The 17,034-nt window shown below is 41.9% G+C and overlaps 1 protein-coding gene across 23 annotated transcripts in view; it reads left to right on the top strand.

The window, feature by feature from the left end:
• EPSTI1 (epithelial stromal interaction 1) overlaps positions 1-17,034 on the top strand; it is a 307,624-nt gene that overhangs the window by 167,167 nt on the left and 123,423 nt on the right. For 17 of the 23 annotated variants that reach the window (XR_012426892.1, XR_010582571.2, XR_012426888.1 and 14 more), the window contains one exon: positions 9,989-10,079. Coding sequence is in view for 12 of the 23 variants with exons in the window: in XM_074021918.1 (XP_073878019.1) it covers positions 9,989-10,079 (91 nt within the window). In the remaining 11 variants the exon portion in view is untranslated. Of the gene's footprint in view, positions 1-9,988; positions 10,080-11,619; positions 14,503-17,034 lie in introns of those variants that run through there. The other 6 variants (XR_012426894.1, XR_012426893.1, XR_012426891.1 and 3 more) reach the window with 2 other exon arrangements.

Genomic DNA, 17,034 nt, shown 5'->3' with positions numbered 1-17,034 from the left:
TGGGAAGAATAGATATCGTTGTTATATTGAATTGTCTCATTGGTGAACATTGTATTAATCTCTTAATTTATTCAAGAGTTGTTTTAATATCCTTTAACAAAATTTTATCTTTTTTTATATAGGTTTTATATGTTCATATTTTCTTTTCTGAATATCTTACTGTGTCTGTGCTATTATGTATATATTTTTCATTACATTTTCTAAGTGGTTACTATTTCTATATGGGAAAGATACTGATTTTGTAAATTGGATTGCTACCAAATACCACATGCAAAGATACGTTCCAGATGAATTTTAATCCTAAAGTTAAAAAATAAAACTGCATCGCAAAATATATTTATGATATGGAGGCACTGAAGGATTTCTTAAACAAAAGAACAAAAACAAAATAGTCAAACAAAGAATGATGAATTTGTTACATAAAAATTAAGGTTTCCAGTTCAATGAAGGAGACAGACAAATGATGGATTGAAAAAAATTCTGGCAATGTCTAGAGCAGTAAGAGATTAATATTCAGAATTTATAAGGAACTGTATAAACCAACAAGGAAAAGGGCAATAACTCTAATAGAAAAATGGGCAAAGGATTTGAACTGGCTTTTTACCTAAAAGGCTATTGGGTATATAAAAAGATGCTTAAACATATTCATAATTTTAAAAGTGCAGATTAAAACAACAACTAGTTATCACTTTTTACATCAGACAAAAGTTGGAGAGCTGTATAACATGCATGGGATGTGGACAGTGGCAATGCCAGTCGACTGCCTGTGGGAGGGTGGCAGGTGCTGCTGGTCTGGAGTACAGTGTGGAGCTGCTCAGTCAGATCATAATTCTCGACCTAGGCATACGGACCTTACGACTCAGCATTTCCCCTTTATGGTGTATATCCCAAAGGACTTATCCCACAGGCTCATAAAGGGCTATAGGAAGATTTTCATCACAGGGCTTTGATGAGAAGTTGGAGGGAATCTGGTTGTTTATTACTGGTAGTGATGGAGGCACATGGTGGATTACTATGTAGCCATTCAAAGCAACAGGCTGGATGATAACACATTCAGTGTTTGGTGAAAGAAGTGAAAATTTAAAATTAGTAGAACGAACTCTATAGTACAATACCATTTAAGGAAATTTAAAATATAGTCACACAAAAGAGTGCACACTTTGCTAGAACACATAAAAATGAATGAATACATCCCAAGTAAATTGTTGCTTATTGAGGGAGGAAAGGGGAATGGGAATGAGGAATAAGCATGAAAGGGAATGAATGAATGAATGAATGAATGAATGAATGAATGAATGAGTGAATCTGGAAACTTTTTAAAAACCGCAAAAAATAAAGAATGAACATATTTCCCCCAACAGCCATGCCAACTCTTGCAGATGATTTGGTTAGCATACTCTTTAACAAGCTTAGGATATATGACTGCAAAGCTGACTTTCCTTAATATTTGTAGATACTGAATTATCAAGTGTCTCCTCCTTAGTAATTGCAGTGATCAGAGAATTATTGCTTTGTGGTTCTGGTAACTCCTTGGAAGGTGTAGCTGAATTATAAATATCAGACAGCAATAGTAGGAGTAAAGTCATTTTGCTTTTATATTAACCACTCTGGAGGGATGTCTTCAATCCTGGCTGATGTAGTGACACCACTTTGACCAATACGTACTCTTCATCGGCCATCTGACTCCTGGGAGACAGGATGATTCCCTCTTTTGAGAGAGATGATATACTATTGGGGAAATCTTTCTGAAATAAGTGAGCCTCCTCTAGATAGGGTTTACAATTTAAATGGAAATGGAGGAAAGAGCTCTGTTCGATGATGACTGTAAGGAAGTCAAGACTTTCTCCCTTCATTTTGTACTCCTTTAAACAAGCTGGGCTGTTTTATTCATGATTGCTCATAGTGTCCTAGGCAGGTGTAACTGTCACATAGCAAGAGATGAACTCAACAGGGTGCAATCATAAAATAACTTTATGTTTCCTCCTGAGGTCCTTTCAAACCTGCTCAATGTGCTTGTTTAAGTCCAATAGATTTTCCAGTAACTTCTAGATTATAAAAAGTCCTCGATCACTTCAAGTCACAAGGATAGTCTAAGTCCAGCAATTTGAAGAGGCAGACAGTTTAATAATACAAATTCTGAACTTCATTTAAAGTTTAAGGTTCTACCTTCTCCCAGCCCAGAACTGCTTCAGGCTGAGAAGCCAAAGATGAGGAGAGAAGGCATTACCAACATCCCAGACCACCTTGATTTAATTTCAGGAAATAAGATGACTCAGTGCTGGGCTTCAGTCCCTGTGACGTTCAGTTTACTCATAGGTCACCCTTACTCCTAGGGTGTATTTCTTTTGTAAGTACACAAGTTTCTCCTTCTTTGGTAATCCTTGGACTCCAGCATTTGTCTGTTTATTCCACAAGGCTCTCAGAACTCTGCTCGTCTTCTCAGTTGCATATTTAAATGACAGCAGACACCCCTAGAGAGAAAGCTGCCCTAAATGTCTGGCTTACTTAGCAGGCTTTTCTGTTTTCTCTAGATCTTGCTCTTTAATTCCTCATTGTTTTATTAGTTTTCTGAATATTTCAAGTGTATATTTATTATATATTTCCTGCTTCAGTGGGAAGATTGGTTCTAATGGCCTACCCTGCCATTATCAAAAAGAGAAGTAAGTTCTTGTTACTTTTTAATTAAAATATTTTCTTTATTTTCTACCAGTTCTCCATCAATATTGGCAACCAGCTGATATTTCTAGTCTCCTTTGTCTGTTTCTGTCTGGCTATTGAGTCCCTTACATGCAATTTTCTTTGCCTAAATATATGTATATATATTTGTTTTTAACTATTATTGCCTTAACAGGCAGGCCAGGTTGTGAGCTTCTTTTTTAGAGGGCTGACAACTAGTAGATAAATAGTAGAAGGCACAGCAGTTGCTACTCTTGTGAGCCACCAATAAACAAACTGGGTAAAACTACCAGCTCTCTGTTGAAGCTTGGAGTGGCAGCCTCTTTACTTGCAGGTCCCTTTTGATCACGGTCATAAAGATTGGGAGCCATGTGACCCACCTGTAAGTTTCCTTTTGGTTCCACTGGGATTGGAAGGATATCTATGGGCAAATGGATGATGGCTTTCCCCTAGATGAGTCACAGACTTCCATCAGTTAAGGCACCTCTGGGAGCCATAACATCTCAAACTCAGCCCCTGGTATAAAGAAGAAGGAATCTCTGGATTCTGTGCGTCATTCCATAGCTCTCACCAGGCCCCGAGAGGAGCAGAGTTTAATGTAGGTTCTCTGCCTAGACTTCCCGGGAGAATCCTCAGCTACCCGAGGCACCTCTAGGTGGCCAGTTGTTCTTCCCTAACTTCTTTACTTCAGAGAGGAAGTTGTTCTGAAATCCCTTCTCAGTATCTTCTTTTCCTTTCTGAATCTACTCTTACAATTCCAGTTTTTTATCTCATAATAAATATGAAGAACCCTAGGCTGAGTTTTTTCCCAAGAATATGATAATGATGATGATGACACCATGAGAATAACAACAATATCTACAACCACTTATTGGAAACCTATTAAATAGCAGGCACTGTGCTATATACTATCTATACACTGCTTAATTTAGCCCCCTCAAAAATCTTATAGCAAAGTTTCATCTTTCTTTATAATTGAAAAAATTGAGTCTTAGAGAGTGAGTAACTTGCCTATGGATTATGTCATTAGTAAGCAGCAGTGTTAGTATTTTACCCTTGTAAGAGACTTCCCTTTTTATTACCCTTATACTTTCAAATGAAAATCACGTGCATATGTTCTGATAAAGAATTATCTATTTTTGTACTTATTTTTGAAATCATCCTTACAAAGTTATTCAAAATAAATCACATTTAGTATTATATTTAACTAATCATTTAAAGACTGTCCCTGTCTCCACCCAAATCTCATCTTGAATTGTAACTCCAACAATTCTTACATGTTGTGGGAGGAACCCAGTGGGAGGTAATTGAATCATGGGACTGGGTCTTTCCCGTGCTGTTCTTGTGATAGTGAATAAGTCTCATGAGATCTGACAGTTTTAAAAACGGGAGTTTTCCTGCATAAGCTGTCTCTCTATGCCTGCTGCCATCCATGTAAGACATGACTTGCTTCTTCTTGCCTTTCACCATGATTGTGGGAAGGCCTCTCCAGTCATGTGGAACCGTAAGTCCATTAAACCTCTTTTTCTTTCAGTCTTGGGTATGTCTTTATCAGCAGCATGAAAACGGACTAATACAGTAAATTGGTACCAGTAGATACCTGAAAATGTGGAAGCAACTTTGGAACTGGGTAACAGGCAGAGGTTGGAACAGTTTGGAGGGTTCAGAAGAAGACAGGAAAATGTGGGAAAGTTTGGAACTTCTTAGAGACTTGTTGAATGGCTTTGCCCAAAATGCTGATAGTGATATGGACAATAAAGTCCATACTGAGGTGGTTTCAGATGGAAATGAGGAACTTCTTGGGAACTGGAGCAAAGGTGCCTCTCATGTTTTAGCAGAGACTGGTGGGATTTTCCCCCTGCCCTAGAGATTTGTGGAACTTTGAACTTGAGAAAGATGATTTAGGGAATCTGGTGGAAGAAATTTCTAAGCAGTAAAGCATTCAAAAGGCAACTTGGGTACTGTTAAAGGCATTCAGTTTTATAAGGGAAGTAGAGCATAAAAGTTTGGAAAATTTGCAGCCTGACAATGTGATAGAAAAAATTCCATTTTCTGAGAAGAAATTCAAGCTGGCTGCAGAAATGTGCATAATGTTAATCCCCAAGATGATGGGGAAAATGTCCTCAGGGCATATCAGAGGTCTTCACAGCAGCCCCTCCCATCACAGGCCCAGAGGCCTAGGAGGAAAAAGTGGTTTTGTGGGCCGGGCCCAGGGTCCCCATGCTGTGTGCAGCCTAGGGACTTGGTGCCCTGCGTCCCAGCCACTAGAGCCATGGCTGAAAGGGGCGAATGTAGAGCTTGGGTTGTGGTTTCAGGGGGTGCAAGCCTTGGCAGCTTCCACATGATATTAAGCCTGCCAGTCCACAGAAGTCAAGAATTGGGGTTTGGGAACCTCTGCCTAGATTTCAGAAGATGTATGGAAATGCCCGGATGTCCAGGCAAAAGTTTGCTGCAGGGGCAGGGCTCTCATGGAGACCCTCTGCTAGGGCAGTGCAGAAGGGAAATCTGGGGTCGGAGCCCCCACACAGAGTCCCTACTGGGGCACTGCCTAGTGGAGTGGGCACTGTGAGAAGACGGCCACTGTCCTCCAGACCCCAGAACGGTAGATCCACTGACAGCTTGCACCATGTGACTGGAAAAGCCACAGACTCTCAATGCCAGCCTGTGAAAGCAGCTGGGAGAGAGGCTCTACCCTGCAAAACCACAGGGCCGGAACTGCCCAAGACCATGGAAACCTACCTCTTGCATCAGTGTGTCCTGGACATGAGACACGGACTCAAAAGAGATCATTCTGGAGCTTTATGATTTGACTGCCCCGCTGGATTTCGCGTTTGCATGGGATCTGTAGCCCTTTTGTTTGGGCCAATTTCTCCCAGTTGGAATAGCTGTATTTAACCAATACCTGTACCCTCATTGTATCTAGGAAGTAAATAACTTGCTTTTGATTCTACAGGCTCATAGGTGGAAGGGACTTGCTTGGATTGTAGACTCTTAAGTTAATGCTGACATGAGTTAAGATTTTGGGGGACTGTTGGGAAGGCATGATTGGTTTTGAAATGTGAGGACATGAGATTTGGAGGGACCGGGGCAGAATGATATGGTTTGACTGTGTCCTCACCCAAATCTCATCTTGAATTCCCACATGTTGTGGGAGTGACCCAGTGGGAGGTAATTGACTCATGGGACTGGGTCTTTCCTGTGCTGTTCTTGTGATAGTGAATAAGTCTCACGATATCTGATAGTTCTAAAAATAGGAGTTTCCCCTGCACAAGCTCTCTCTTCTCTTTGCCTGCTGCCATACGTGTAAGATGGGACTTGCTCCTCCTTGCCTTCCACCATGTTTGTGAGTCCTGCCCAGCCATGTGGATCCATGAATCCATTAAACCTCTTTTCTTTCCCAGTCTTGGGTATGTCTTTATCAGCAGCATGAAAACTGCTATTATTTACCAATTTTATAGACTCAAAGTCTAAAATGTAAAGATATTCTTGAAAATTTGTCATCCATTATTGCAAGACTTTTAATTTCTTTCCTGCCACTACTTAACTGTAGAAACTTGAGAAAATTGTATGACATTTTTATAGGTCTCAGTCTCTCAACTGTGCCTTGAAAGAGTGGCTTAGATTATCTCTAGGCCTCCTTGAGATTAAAGATGTTTTTGCATTATTAAAAACATTATATAAATCAAATTTTTTTTTTTTTTTTTTTGAAATGAAGTCTCGCTCTTGTCACCCAGGCTGGAGTGCAGTGGCATGATCTTGGTTCACTGCAAGCTCCGCCTCCTGGGTTCAAGCAATTCTCCTGCCTCAACCTCCCAAGTAGCTGGGATTACAGGCAACTGTTTTGTAAACTCTTTATTTAAGTAAAATTGCCCCATTTTAAAATCAAATTGTCATTTAAAAAAAATCTACGTGGTTTGCTTTAAACAAGATACAAATTTTCTTACATAGATAAAGGTAGATTTCAGATGTTGGGAAAAATATGTGTGGCAGACACTATTAGCTGTTTTCCTTCTGTCTGTCCATTTCCTCTCAATCTCATTAATAGACACTAATTTAGTTCAGCATGGCCATGTGCCCAGCTGAAAATTATAGCTTCATCATCACACATCAGAAAGATGAGCACGTGGCACAGTCCTGGCCAGTGAAATATAAAGTGACAGCTTCTGGGAAGTGTTTGCTTTTCTGATTTAGATACCACCCCTTCCTTCCTGCCCCCCGTTCCTTCTTCCTCCCTGGGCAAATGACTTAGGGGACCAGCTGCCATCTTATAACAAAGCAGACAAAAGCTACACGCTAAGAATGGCAAAGCAGAAAGAAGACCTTGATGGTATCGTTGACAGTCTGGGTAGTCTAATTCTAGATTTTTCTGTCATGATTGAATAAACTGCCGTATTTTCTGTTACCAATAGGGGTTTTGTTACCAATATGTTTGTAACTGATTCAGCAGGTATTGATTTTAGTCCCCAACAGTAGAGTGAGATAAAAGCACATTTTCCTTTTTGTTCTCAATCAAATTTAATCTTTCTGACTGTCCACATATTTGGTTGGTGGGACATACATCCTCTGTCATTTCTGTGTTTTTCTGTCTTCTCAAGATTTCTAGATTTGGGGCTGGGGGGGGTTGCTTAAAAACACAAAAATAGGGCTGGGTGTGGTGGCTCATGCCTGTAATCCCAGCACTTTGGGAAGCCGAGGCGAGCGGATCACCTGAGGTCGTGAGTTCAAGACCAGCCTGACCAACATGGTGAAACCCTGTCTCTACTAAAAATACAAAAATTAGCTGGGTGTGGTGGTGCACACCTGTAGTCCCAGCTACTCGGGAGGCTGAGGCAGGAGAGTTACTTGAACCTGGGAGGCGAAGGTTGCAGTGAGCGAGATCATGTCATTGCACTCCAGCCTGGGCAACAAGAGTGAAACTCTGTCTCAAAACAAACAAACAAACAAAAATGGAGAAAATGCCAGCTACTTGGTTCACAGTGGCTGCACTCACTCAGCATTTATTTACGAATTTTCCGGGGACAGTGTAAAGGTTGGGAATACACAATGAAAACACCTTTAGCTGCAGGTGTGTAGTCAAGGCTTGGTCCTCTGGCTTTGGCTGGGCTGCAGACCAACTCAGACACGCCCCACCAGGGCCATCTGCTCCATCAACTACAAACCTGCCCCTGGAATTCTAGGCCCCTGGGTTCCTAACCAGAGTCCCAGGTTCAGGTATCCTGTTGTCTCCCATCTGGGTACTACTTGGTCCTCCTACTAGTGGAAACCTGCAAAATCCCAATCTACTCTTGGTCTTAGGACCCTTAACTTTCCCTGGGGTCCAGGAACATCTGCTTTATCTACTTCGAACAGTCCCTAACAGTCCCTGCAACTCCTCCCCTTAAGAAGGGATCTGTCTTACTTTTCAAGATCACAGCCAGTACTTTTATGCTATCTCAGTTATACAGATGAGAAAACTGAGGCATAGAGACCAAGGGTAAAGTCACCCAGCTAGTAAGTAGCAGAAACAGGATTTGGGTGCACATGGCCTGGCTCCAGACCCAGTTGCTAACCACCGTATTGTGCTACTCTCTACCTGCAACACGAAAGCTCCTCACTTTCTGTTTGGGTATGGGTAAACACATTGCAACTCATAAAAATACAGTGCTGACCTTTTCCTGGGTGAGATGTGGGAAGGGGTGTTAACTCCCAGTTGGTATTTTCCTTGATAACTCACTGTGTTTTGTATCCAATGAAGAAAAATACGTTGCTTTTAAACAATGCGCTAACTTAAGCTTCCTATGTCTCAGTTTTCTCATATTAAATGGGGGATAGTCATTTCTATTATGACTTTGCCTCTGTATTTTACCTTATCAAGATTCAGTGACAGGAAAAATAAGGTATTAACTAAGAAGGTTTTTGAAATCTTCAGGGAAAACAATGTGGTATTTTAGTAAGAAAATTGATACAACATCTGATAATATAACTGGTAAAATGAATTTTAACTTTGGTGTCCCTACACGTTCCCTATTCAGTTCTTAGTAAAATATATTTCAATCTAGAAGAAAATAGGGACCCTGCCAACTAGTATTAATGCTTGCTTGCCTATTAATTGAAGCACACTTTTGGAAAATGTTGTATGTATCTGGGGAAATATAATGCATTCAGCATAAGAATAAATCTTTTTTTGAGAGAGCTAGACCTAGAGATTTTCTCACTTTTCTGTCATTCCGCAATCTTTCTGGTTTATCAGCTCCTTTTTCTCTGCTAAGCAGTAACGGTAATGCATACAGTTGCCTTTTTCAGTAAATCATCCTTTTATAATTTGGCTTTCTTTCAATCTTGGATTCCCATCAGAAGGGTTTTACCTCAAGGCATATTGCAACCAATTTCTCCCATAATTAATGCCATATCTGCCTCAGAGTCCATTTTAATTCCCAGATGAAAATTGATGAGGCAGCCAACCACAAATAAGGATCACGTAGCACTGATTAAACTATCAAACTAGTTTCCAGGCTATCATGTTACAGTGCCAAATCATAACCAGAGGGTGAGTTTTCTGGTCTTTTGCAATGTATATTGCTCATAGTAAGTGTCCATAAATTGCTATTAGCAGATGAAGAGAAGCATTTTATATGGCCCCTATCAAATTCTACCAGACAGACTAATGATTAAAGAGGTTTGTGTTACAGGAACCAAGACTGCATAGCACATGAAAGAAAATTGTATCTAGACTTGATAAAAATGAGCTACAAACTGCTACAAAAATCACCAGGACAAGAAAAACTGACTTAGGTGTTTTTTTTGGTTTTTTTTTTTTTTTTGAGATGGAGTCTCGCTCTGTCGCCCAGGCTGGAGCCGGATCTCTGCTCACTGCAAGCTCTGCCTCCCGGGTTTACGCCATTCTCCTGCCTCAGCCTCCCAAGTAGCTGGGACTACAGGCGCCCGCCACTTCGCCCAGCTAGGTTTTTGTATTTTTTAGTAGAGACGGGGTTTCACTTTGTTAGCCAGGATGGTCTCGATCTCCTGACCTCGTGATCCGCCCGTCTCGGCCTCCCAAAGTGCTGGGATTACAGGCTTGAGCCACCGCACCCGGCTGACTTAGGTGTTTTTATCCCATCCACATGGAGTGTGGATGGTTAAGTCAGGTAGCTGCATTTTATCTAGGAAGACCAAATTCTCTGTCCACCAGCCTTCAATTTCAGATTCCAGCATGAGAGTTGAATTGGAGGTGGATGCGAGTGGCAGTTATTCACCAGTCAGTAGCAAGAATTCATTCCTTCATCCCATTCATTCATTCACTCACTCACTTAATATTTATTTACCTATTTTCCAGGTGCTGTGTGAAGAATGGAAACATGCAGCAATAAAGACACCAGTCCTGGTGAACCTGATGCCCGATGGCTGGTGTGGCGGCGGACAGATAAGTAAATAGATCATTCTATACACGGTAGTCAATATAATCTGATAGAAGTAAGCATGAGGTACTAGTCAAGTATGCAAGTATCTGTGCATGAGTTGCTAGTCAAGTATTCGTGTGTGCATGTGTGAAGGCTTCCTGGAAGAGATCACTGAAACTCTAGGAGTAGGTAGCCAGGTTAAGAAGGCGGGAAGAGTGGGATATTTGAGGCAGTGGAAGCAATTTGAGCAATGTGTGGAGTGGAGACAGAACCTGACTGTTTGATAAGTTTGGAAGGTTAATCATAGCTAGAACAGGGTATTGGAAGAGTTTTGTAGAGGAAAAGATGAGTAGACGGAGGCTGCCAGATGTTCTCTCCCAAAATATTTGACCATCATCAGTATGAGCAGGGCAGATATTAGCGTGATTATGAAAACATATATGTGTGTGTGTGTATATGTATGTATGTATATTTAAATGCATTACATATTTCAATCAGTGACACGTGTTTTTCTAGGTATCTTTTTGGCATATTTTTAAGAAAGACATTTTGAAAATTAAATGTAGTCATGAACCCTTCACCACACCCAAAGAACCATTCTTGACACTCAAGCAGAACATTTTATGCCCCAGTTTGAATTATCTGACTTTGGTTTCTCTCACTGATACCTGTAGCCCCTCCAAAGTAGTGGTAGACAGAGCTGAGACAAGAAATTTAACAGCTTTTTCCTGTTGTAGAAAAATCTGCATTTAAAACATACTGACTTACTGAATTAAAGTAAGTCACTTTGCCTCTTAAAGACTCAGTCACACATCCAATTTTCCAGTGGCCTGTGGCCACTGAGTGTCACAGAGTGTGGAAGTCTGTAGGGGGCCAGTCCAGAGGAGGGACCACAAGGCCTGATTGTCCAGTATCAATTGATATCCACAAAAGAATGCTGGCTCATAAAAATAAATTGAAAAAAAAAAAAAACCCAGCAACACAGTGAACAGGTGGCTTAGTATGAGGCTGTGCTTGCACTTTTTAATGAGCTGATTTTTTTCCAAAATTCGTTTTGGGCAATGTATTAGTCTGTTCTCATGCTGCTATAAAGAACTACCCAAGACTGGGTAATTTATAAAGAAAAGAGGTTTGATTGACTCATAGTTCCACAGGCTGTACAGGAGGCATGGCTGGGGAAGCCTCAAGAAATTTACAATCATGGCAGAAGGCCAGCCCGTCTCACATGGCAGGAGCAGGAGGAAGAGAGAGCAGGAGGAGGTGCTGCACATTTCAAAAAGCCAGATCTCATGAGAACTCACTCATTATCATGAGAACAGCAAAGGGGAAGTCCGCCCCCATGATCCAGTCACCTCCCACCAGGCTCCTCCTCCAACACTGGGATTACAATTTGACATGTGATTTGGGTGGGGACACAGGGTCAAACCATATCAGGTAACAAAACTTCCAGTCTCAAAAATGATAAGTCAATTTTACTGCTATTATAATTCTTAAAACTGTTGTTGATGATGATAATTGTCAGGCCTCTGAGCCCAAGCCAAGCCATCACATCCCCTGTGACTTGCAGGTATACGCCCAGATGGCCTGAAGTAACTGAAGAATCACAAAAGAAGTGCAAATACCCTGCCCCGCCTAACTGATGACATTCCACCACAAAAGAAGTGAAAATGGCCGGTCCTTGCCTTAAGCGATGACATTATCTTGTGAAATTCGTTTTCCTGGCTCATCCTGGCTCAAAAAGCTCCCACACTGAGCACCTTGTGACCCCTGCTCCTGCCCGCCAGAGAACAACCCCCCTTTGACTGTAATTTTCCTTTACCTACCCAAATCCTATAAAACAGCCCCACCCTTATCTCCCTTCGCTGACTGTCTTTTCAGACTCAGCCTGCCTGCACCCAGGTGGTTAAAAAGCTTTATTGCTCACACAAAGCCTGTTTGGTGGTCTCTTCACATGGATGCGCATGTCATTTTCGCATGTCAATGATGATGATAGCAGTTATTTGGACAGTAACATGCCCAAGACAAATCCAAGAGAGGAACACAAACAAAATCAAATGGAGAGATTTGACTTTGCCCAAGTTCTTCTCAACTAGAAATTTCTAAAGGTGTTTTGTGTGGAATGCTGTGCTATGTGAAGTTTTCAGCTATTCAACCGCAAGGACATCAAGCTGTTGGAAGAGATTCAAAGAAGGACAATCAAACTTGGATGGAGCTGACTTACAGAAATGGGCTAACCTCCAGAAAGAATGCCATTGAATCCAGAGAGAGGTGCGTTGAATCAGCCTTTGCTGACGAAGCCTGTTCACTGTACTGCTCAGACCTCTCCATCCTGGTGGCATAGGGCTTAGGCCATTATTCATGGTCTGACTGGTCTCAACGTGGCCATCTTGCCTTTGAAAAAGGGTAGACACAGAGCATGTTCAGACAGAGCCATACTGTGTGATTTCTTCAAAGAGAGCTTAACTGCAGTTTTGTCAAGGACTCCTCTTGCTCCTTCCTTCCAATTTAGTCCTTAAATGTGGTCCAATTACAACAGGAGGAAAATCTCACAATCTAGAATATTGGGGGTTTTATCACTATTCATTTTATTCCAAATTTGTTATACCTGAAATTGCTAATTTAAAAAAATGAGTTTAGGGCTGAGGTGGGAGGATCATTTGAGGCCAGGAGTTCAAGACCAGTCTGGACATCATAGTGAGACCCTGTCCCTAAAAACACTGAAAAGACAGTTAGCTGGGTATGGTGGCAGGTGTCTGTAGTCCCAGCTACTCAGGAGGCTGAGGGAGGAGGATAACTTGAGCCCAGGAGTTGGAGACTGCAGTGAGCTATAATCATGCCTCTGCACTCCAGCCTGGGTGACAGAGCAAGACCCTCTGTCTAAAACAAATATATTTGATTGAAAATAATCATGTAATAATCCTGCTTTGACTAAGACAATGGAACTATGACTTTTAAAAAAAAAGTATTTCAGCACCATATTGTCTTTCAGAATTTGGATTAATAAATGACGTAACTGCTTCAGGGCAACAGACCCTCACTGCAACTGCTTAGCCCAGGAAGCAGCAAGGTCAGTACAAGGAGAGCCACAGGCCTGGGGAGATGCATGCCTTCCTTCCTGGCCAGCTGGATCTCACTACTTAGCCCAGATCACCTGCAAGAAGGACAAAGTCAAGCACTTCACAGTCAGTTGCAGTCCTGAAGAAGGTAGCCAGGAGCTCTAGGAGGATTCAAAGCCCCAGGGATTTTTGGTTTTCATGTATACACTTCTCTTTACATATGTGTTTCTAGACATCCAATCAGCCTCGCAGGTTTGTTCCCACTCCTAGCATTCAGAAACACTTAAGAGCAGGGTGGGTCAAAGCTGCCCACCACATACACACACAGCAGAGTGAGAGAAACTGCCCTGTAGGACAGCTCCAGGCTCACGGCCACCCCTCCTCACATGCATGCCTCCTCCTCTTCCACCAAACCACAACAAACTCCTTCATGTAGCATTTATGCCCGCCTCTCGTGGCCTCCACCTGCCATCCCACACCGATCCCTCTTTATGTCCCCACAGGTACCCAGGAGTCTCCCCTAACTAAATTCCCCACTGCTTCTCCAAATCACCCCAATCCTACTTCCCACTGAAACTAACAAGAAGGGAAGGAAGGTGTTAACAAATGAAGTCTTTGAAGGAAGTCATCCCAAGAATCTGGGCCTACTAGTCATTCCCTAAGGCTCAGCTCTTGGCATTTGCTTCGTTCCCTGGGCCATTATTTTCAGACTGTCAAGAAATTTCACCCTAGTCCCATTTTGGAGAGCAAGTGTAGGTACAGTGCTGGGTAAAGACCCTGACATCAGGTCCTGGTCCCTGGCCCAGAGCAGGGGATAGGAAGGGAACCGCCACTCACTGTGTGCTCCCTCATTGACACCTCAAAGGAATTCCAGGAAGGGTGCTTTAGTGACCCTTTGGCTTACAGAGTTTGACCTGCCCAAGGCCACCCAGAGAATGAAGGGTGGGGCTGAGATCACACCTGGGTCTACCTGGCTTCCAAGCCTTTTGCTGTTTTCATTATTCCACATTTCTTTCCAAGGATACAGAAAGTAGGGATAGGGAGCGCTATGGAAACAAGCAAAAGCCTTATCCGAACTTAGTATCCAAAAAGTACTGTACCTCCTCTGACCCCTGCTTTATTTATTTGTTTATTTTTAGGGAGGATATAATAGCCAGAAAAATAAGCAAACAGAAGATTCCAGGTTCTACTTTATGCCAATTTTTCTCAAATATCTGAGTCACTAGAAAAAGATCTATTTGAAAATCTTTCTCTGAGCAGTTTCTGTCTTGGGCCCCGTTGTTTGAGGAGCCTGTTGGATTTTTAAATGTATTAGTGTTTCCATACTTCATTCATTGGCATTTATGTATATTCTCTATACTTTACAATTACAAGTAAACTCTTGATAATAAAAAGTAACTGTCATTCCGTGGAGCTCTTTAGCGTACCCAACAGTAATTTCAGGGGGCAATTTGCAGTCTAAGTCCTTGTTTTCTCTCATTTTAAAGGGGAACCAAGTCAAGTTAGAGTGAATTTGTTCAAATGTGGGTAAGATTCAACAGACACTTCAGCTGCCCAGGGTACTTTTCCATGTCTCTCCAACGAACCCCACCCAAATAGCTTACGATTGGCATTTTCTGTGAGCACAGGGATAGAGAATAAGAACTGAGTCAGGTCCTCAGATATGCGAGGTTAGAATTCCATCTTAACCTTGCCCATGATGCCCTATGTGGAGAGGTGCTACAGCAGAGATCACTTGAGAATTATCCTGTGGCTCACACTGCCATAATTAGTTATCTGTTCAGCACCTCTTAACTAATCAGAACAATGGCACATACAGAAGTAAAAGGAGATGAGACGAGACAAGAATACAGCAATTGAATAATAAAATGGGTGAATCAGTTAGCAGAGCAAAAGATAGCACAGTCATAGGCTGGCAAACGTTATAATTTTTGTTTTTTATTTATTTTTTAAATGGAGCAAGACAGTCTTGCTCTGTCACCCAGGCATAAGTGCAGTGGCATGATTTCTTTTCACTGCAACCTCCGCCTCCTGGGTTCAAGCAATTCTCATGCTTCAACCTCCTCAGTAGTTGGGATTACAGGCATGCACAACCACGCCTGGCTAATTTTTGAATTTTTAGTAGAGACAGGGTTTCACCATGTTGACTGGCCTGGTCTCGAACTCCTGACCTCAAGTGATCCACCCACCTCGACCTCCGAAAGTGCTGGGATTACAGGCATGAGCCACCGCACCTGGCTACTTTATTATTAAGCCCTGTCAGCACCCACAAAGAGAAGTACTGGGATGGCACAGACAGTGGAGACAGTGACAAAGAGCAAGGTTAAGGCTGGAATTATGTGGACAAAGAAAATGGAATGAGGCCAAGCAATTGGGGATGAAGAATAAAAAGCAGAACCAGTGACAGCAGGGAGCAGAGATCAGAAGGAACAAGAAGATACTCTGGAAGAATGCAACCAAACAAGAAAAAGAATGAATTGTATGTGAACATTGAGTTTAGGGGCAAGCTGACTATCTTAGCCAGTTCAGGCTGCTGTAAAAAAAACACCATAAACTGGGTAGCTTTTAAAACAGAAATGTATTGCTCACAGTTCTGGGGGCTGGGAAGTTTAAGATGAAGCTACCAGCACATTCAGCATCTGTTAAAGACCTGGTTCACTGATGGCGCCTTCTAACCGTGTCCTCACATAGTGAAAGGGGGTGAATGAACTCCACTGGACCTCTTTTATAAGGACAATAATCCCACTCATGAGGGCTTATAATCTCATCACCTCCCCCAAAGCCCTATCTCCTAATACCATCGCTTGGGGGTTGAGGATTTCAACATATGAATTTTGGGAAGGACACAAACATTTAGACCATAGCACCAGCTTACAAATCTCAATGGCTCCTGAGGTTGACATCATGGGATCATAGAAAAGTACCATAACTGAGGCTTCGCATGATGAGGCTGAGTCATAAAGAGCATTTTAAGTCATGAATGTATTATATATGGAAGACCACAGAGATGTTTCATAAGTTTCAGATGGATTTTGGTACAGTATAGTTGAAATTTAGATTTTATCAGTAAAAGTCTAAGCATTGAGCTATTTGCCAGGATAACCAGTTTCCAACCATCCCAGATAACTAAAGGATAGTCAAAAGATCACTATCCGAAGTCTATTGTTGTTTCCAAAGGCACAGTGATGTAAAAGTGGGACCACCTTAAGAGAAAGACATGGATTCCTGTTACTGGATCAGAGGGTCCATGGGGAGGGGTGGAGGTGGTGTGGAATTGCAAAGCTCTGGAGACACTGAATGCATTGAAACAAAGGTGTGTCATGAGCTACTTATGTTTTAGAAATACAATACTGACAGGATACTATAGGAGATTGCATTGGGAGAAAAATTGGCAACAGGGCCAAGACTAAGTTAAGGCAAGTGAGGTACTCATCTCTGATGTAAAATTTAAGGAAGTGCCAAAACCCCAAATTGTTAATATTAAATACTATTTTAATGCAATATTTTTAGAAATAAAAATGTGTGCACAAATACATGATGAACAAAATATCAAAAAAATTTTTTTAGTAAAATATCAAAAATTTAAATCAAGACAGACTCAGCAGTGACAAAGGCAATATCCAGGAGAGGGTGGATGACTCAGAGAGATGTTTAGGAGGAAGGATTAAGTAACTGATCAAATGTTGCCGAAACAGTGAAACCAGGGAGTCATGGGAGTGAAGGACAAAGCCCAAGTTTATGACTCAGGGGGACCTGCCAGTCACAAGCGTAGGGCAGTCAGAGAAGAGGTAGATTTAGAGGAGGAGGCAGGTGAGATCTGCCGTGAGTTTTGTCACATTTGAGGTGTGCATGGGATATCAAAGGGGAGGAAATCTAGCCAGTGACTGGGAATATGGACCTAGCACTCAGTAGAGAAGTCTGGGCTG

The sequence above is a fragment of the Macaca fascicularis genome, chromosome 17, assembly GCF_037993035.2.
Source record: "Macaca fascicularis isolate 582-1 chromosome 17, T2T-MFA8v1.1".
Classification (NCBI taxonomy): domain Eukaryota; kingdom Metazoa; phylum Chordata; class Mammalia; order Primates; family Cercopithecidae; genus Macaca; species Macaca fascicularis.
This window is presented reverse-complemented; position numbering and strand designations above follow the sequence as displayed.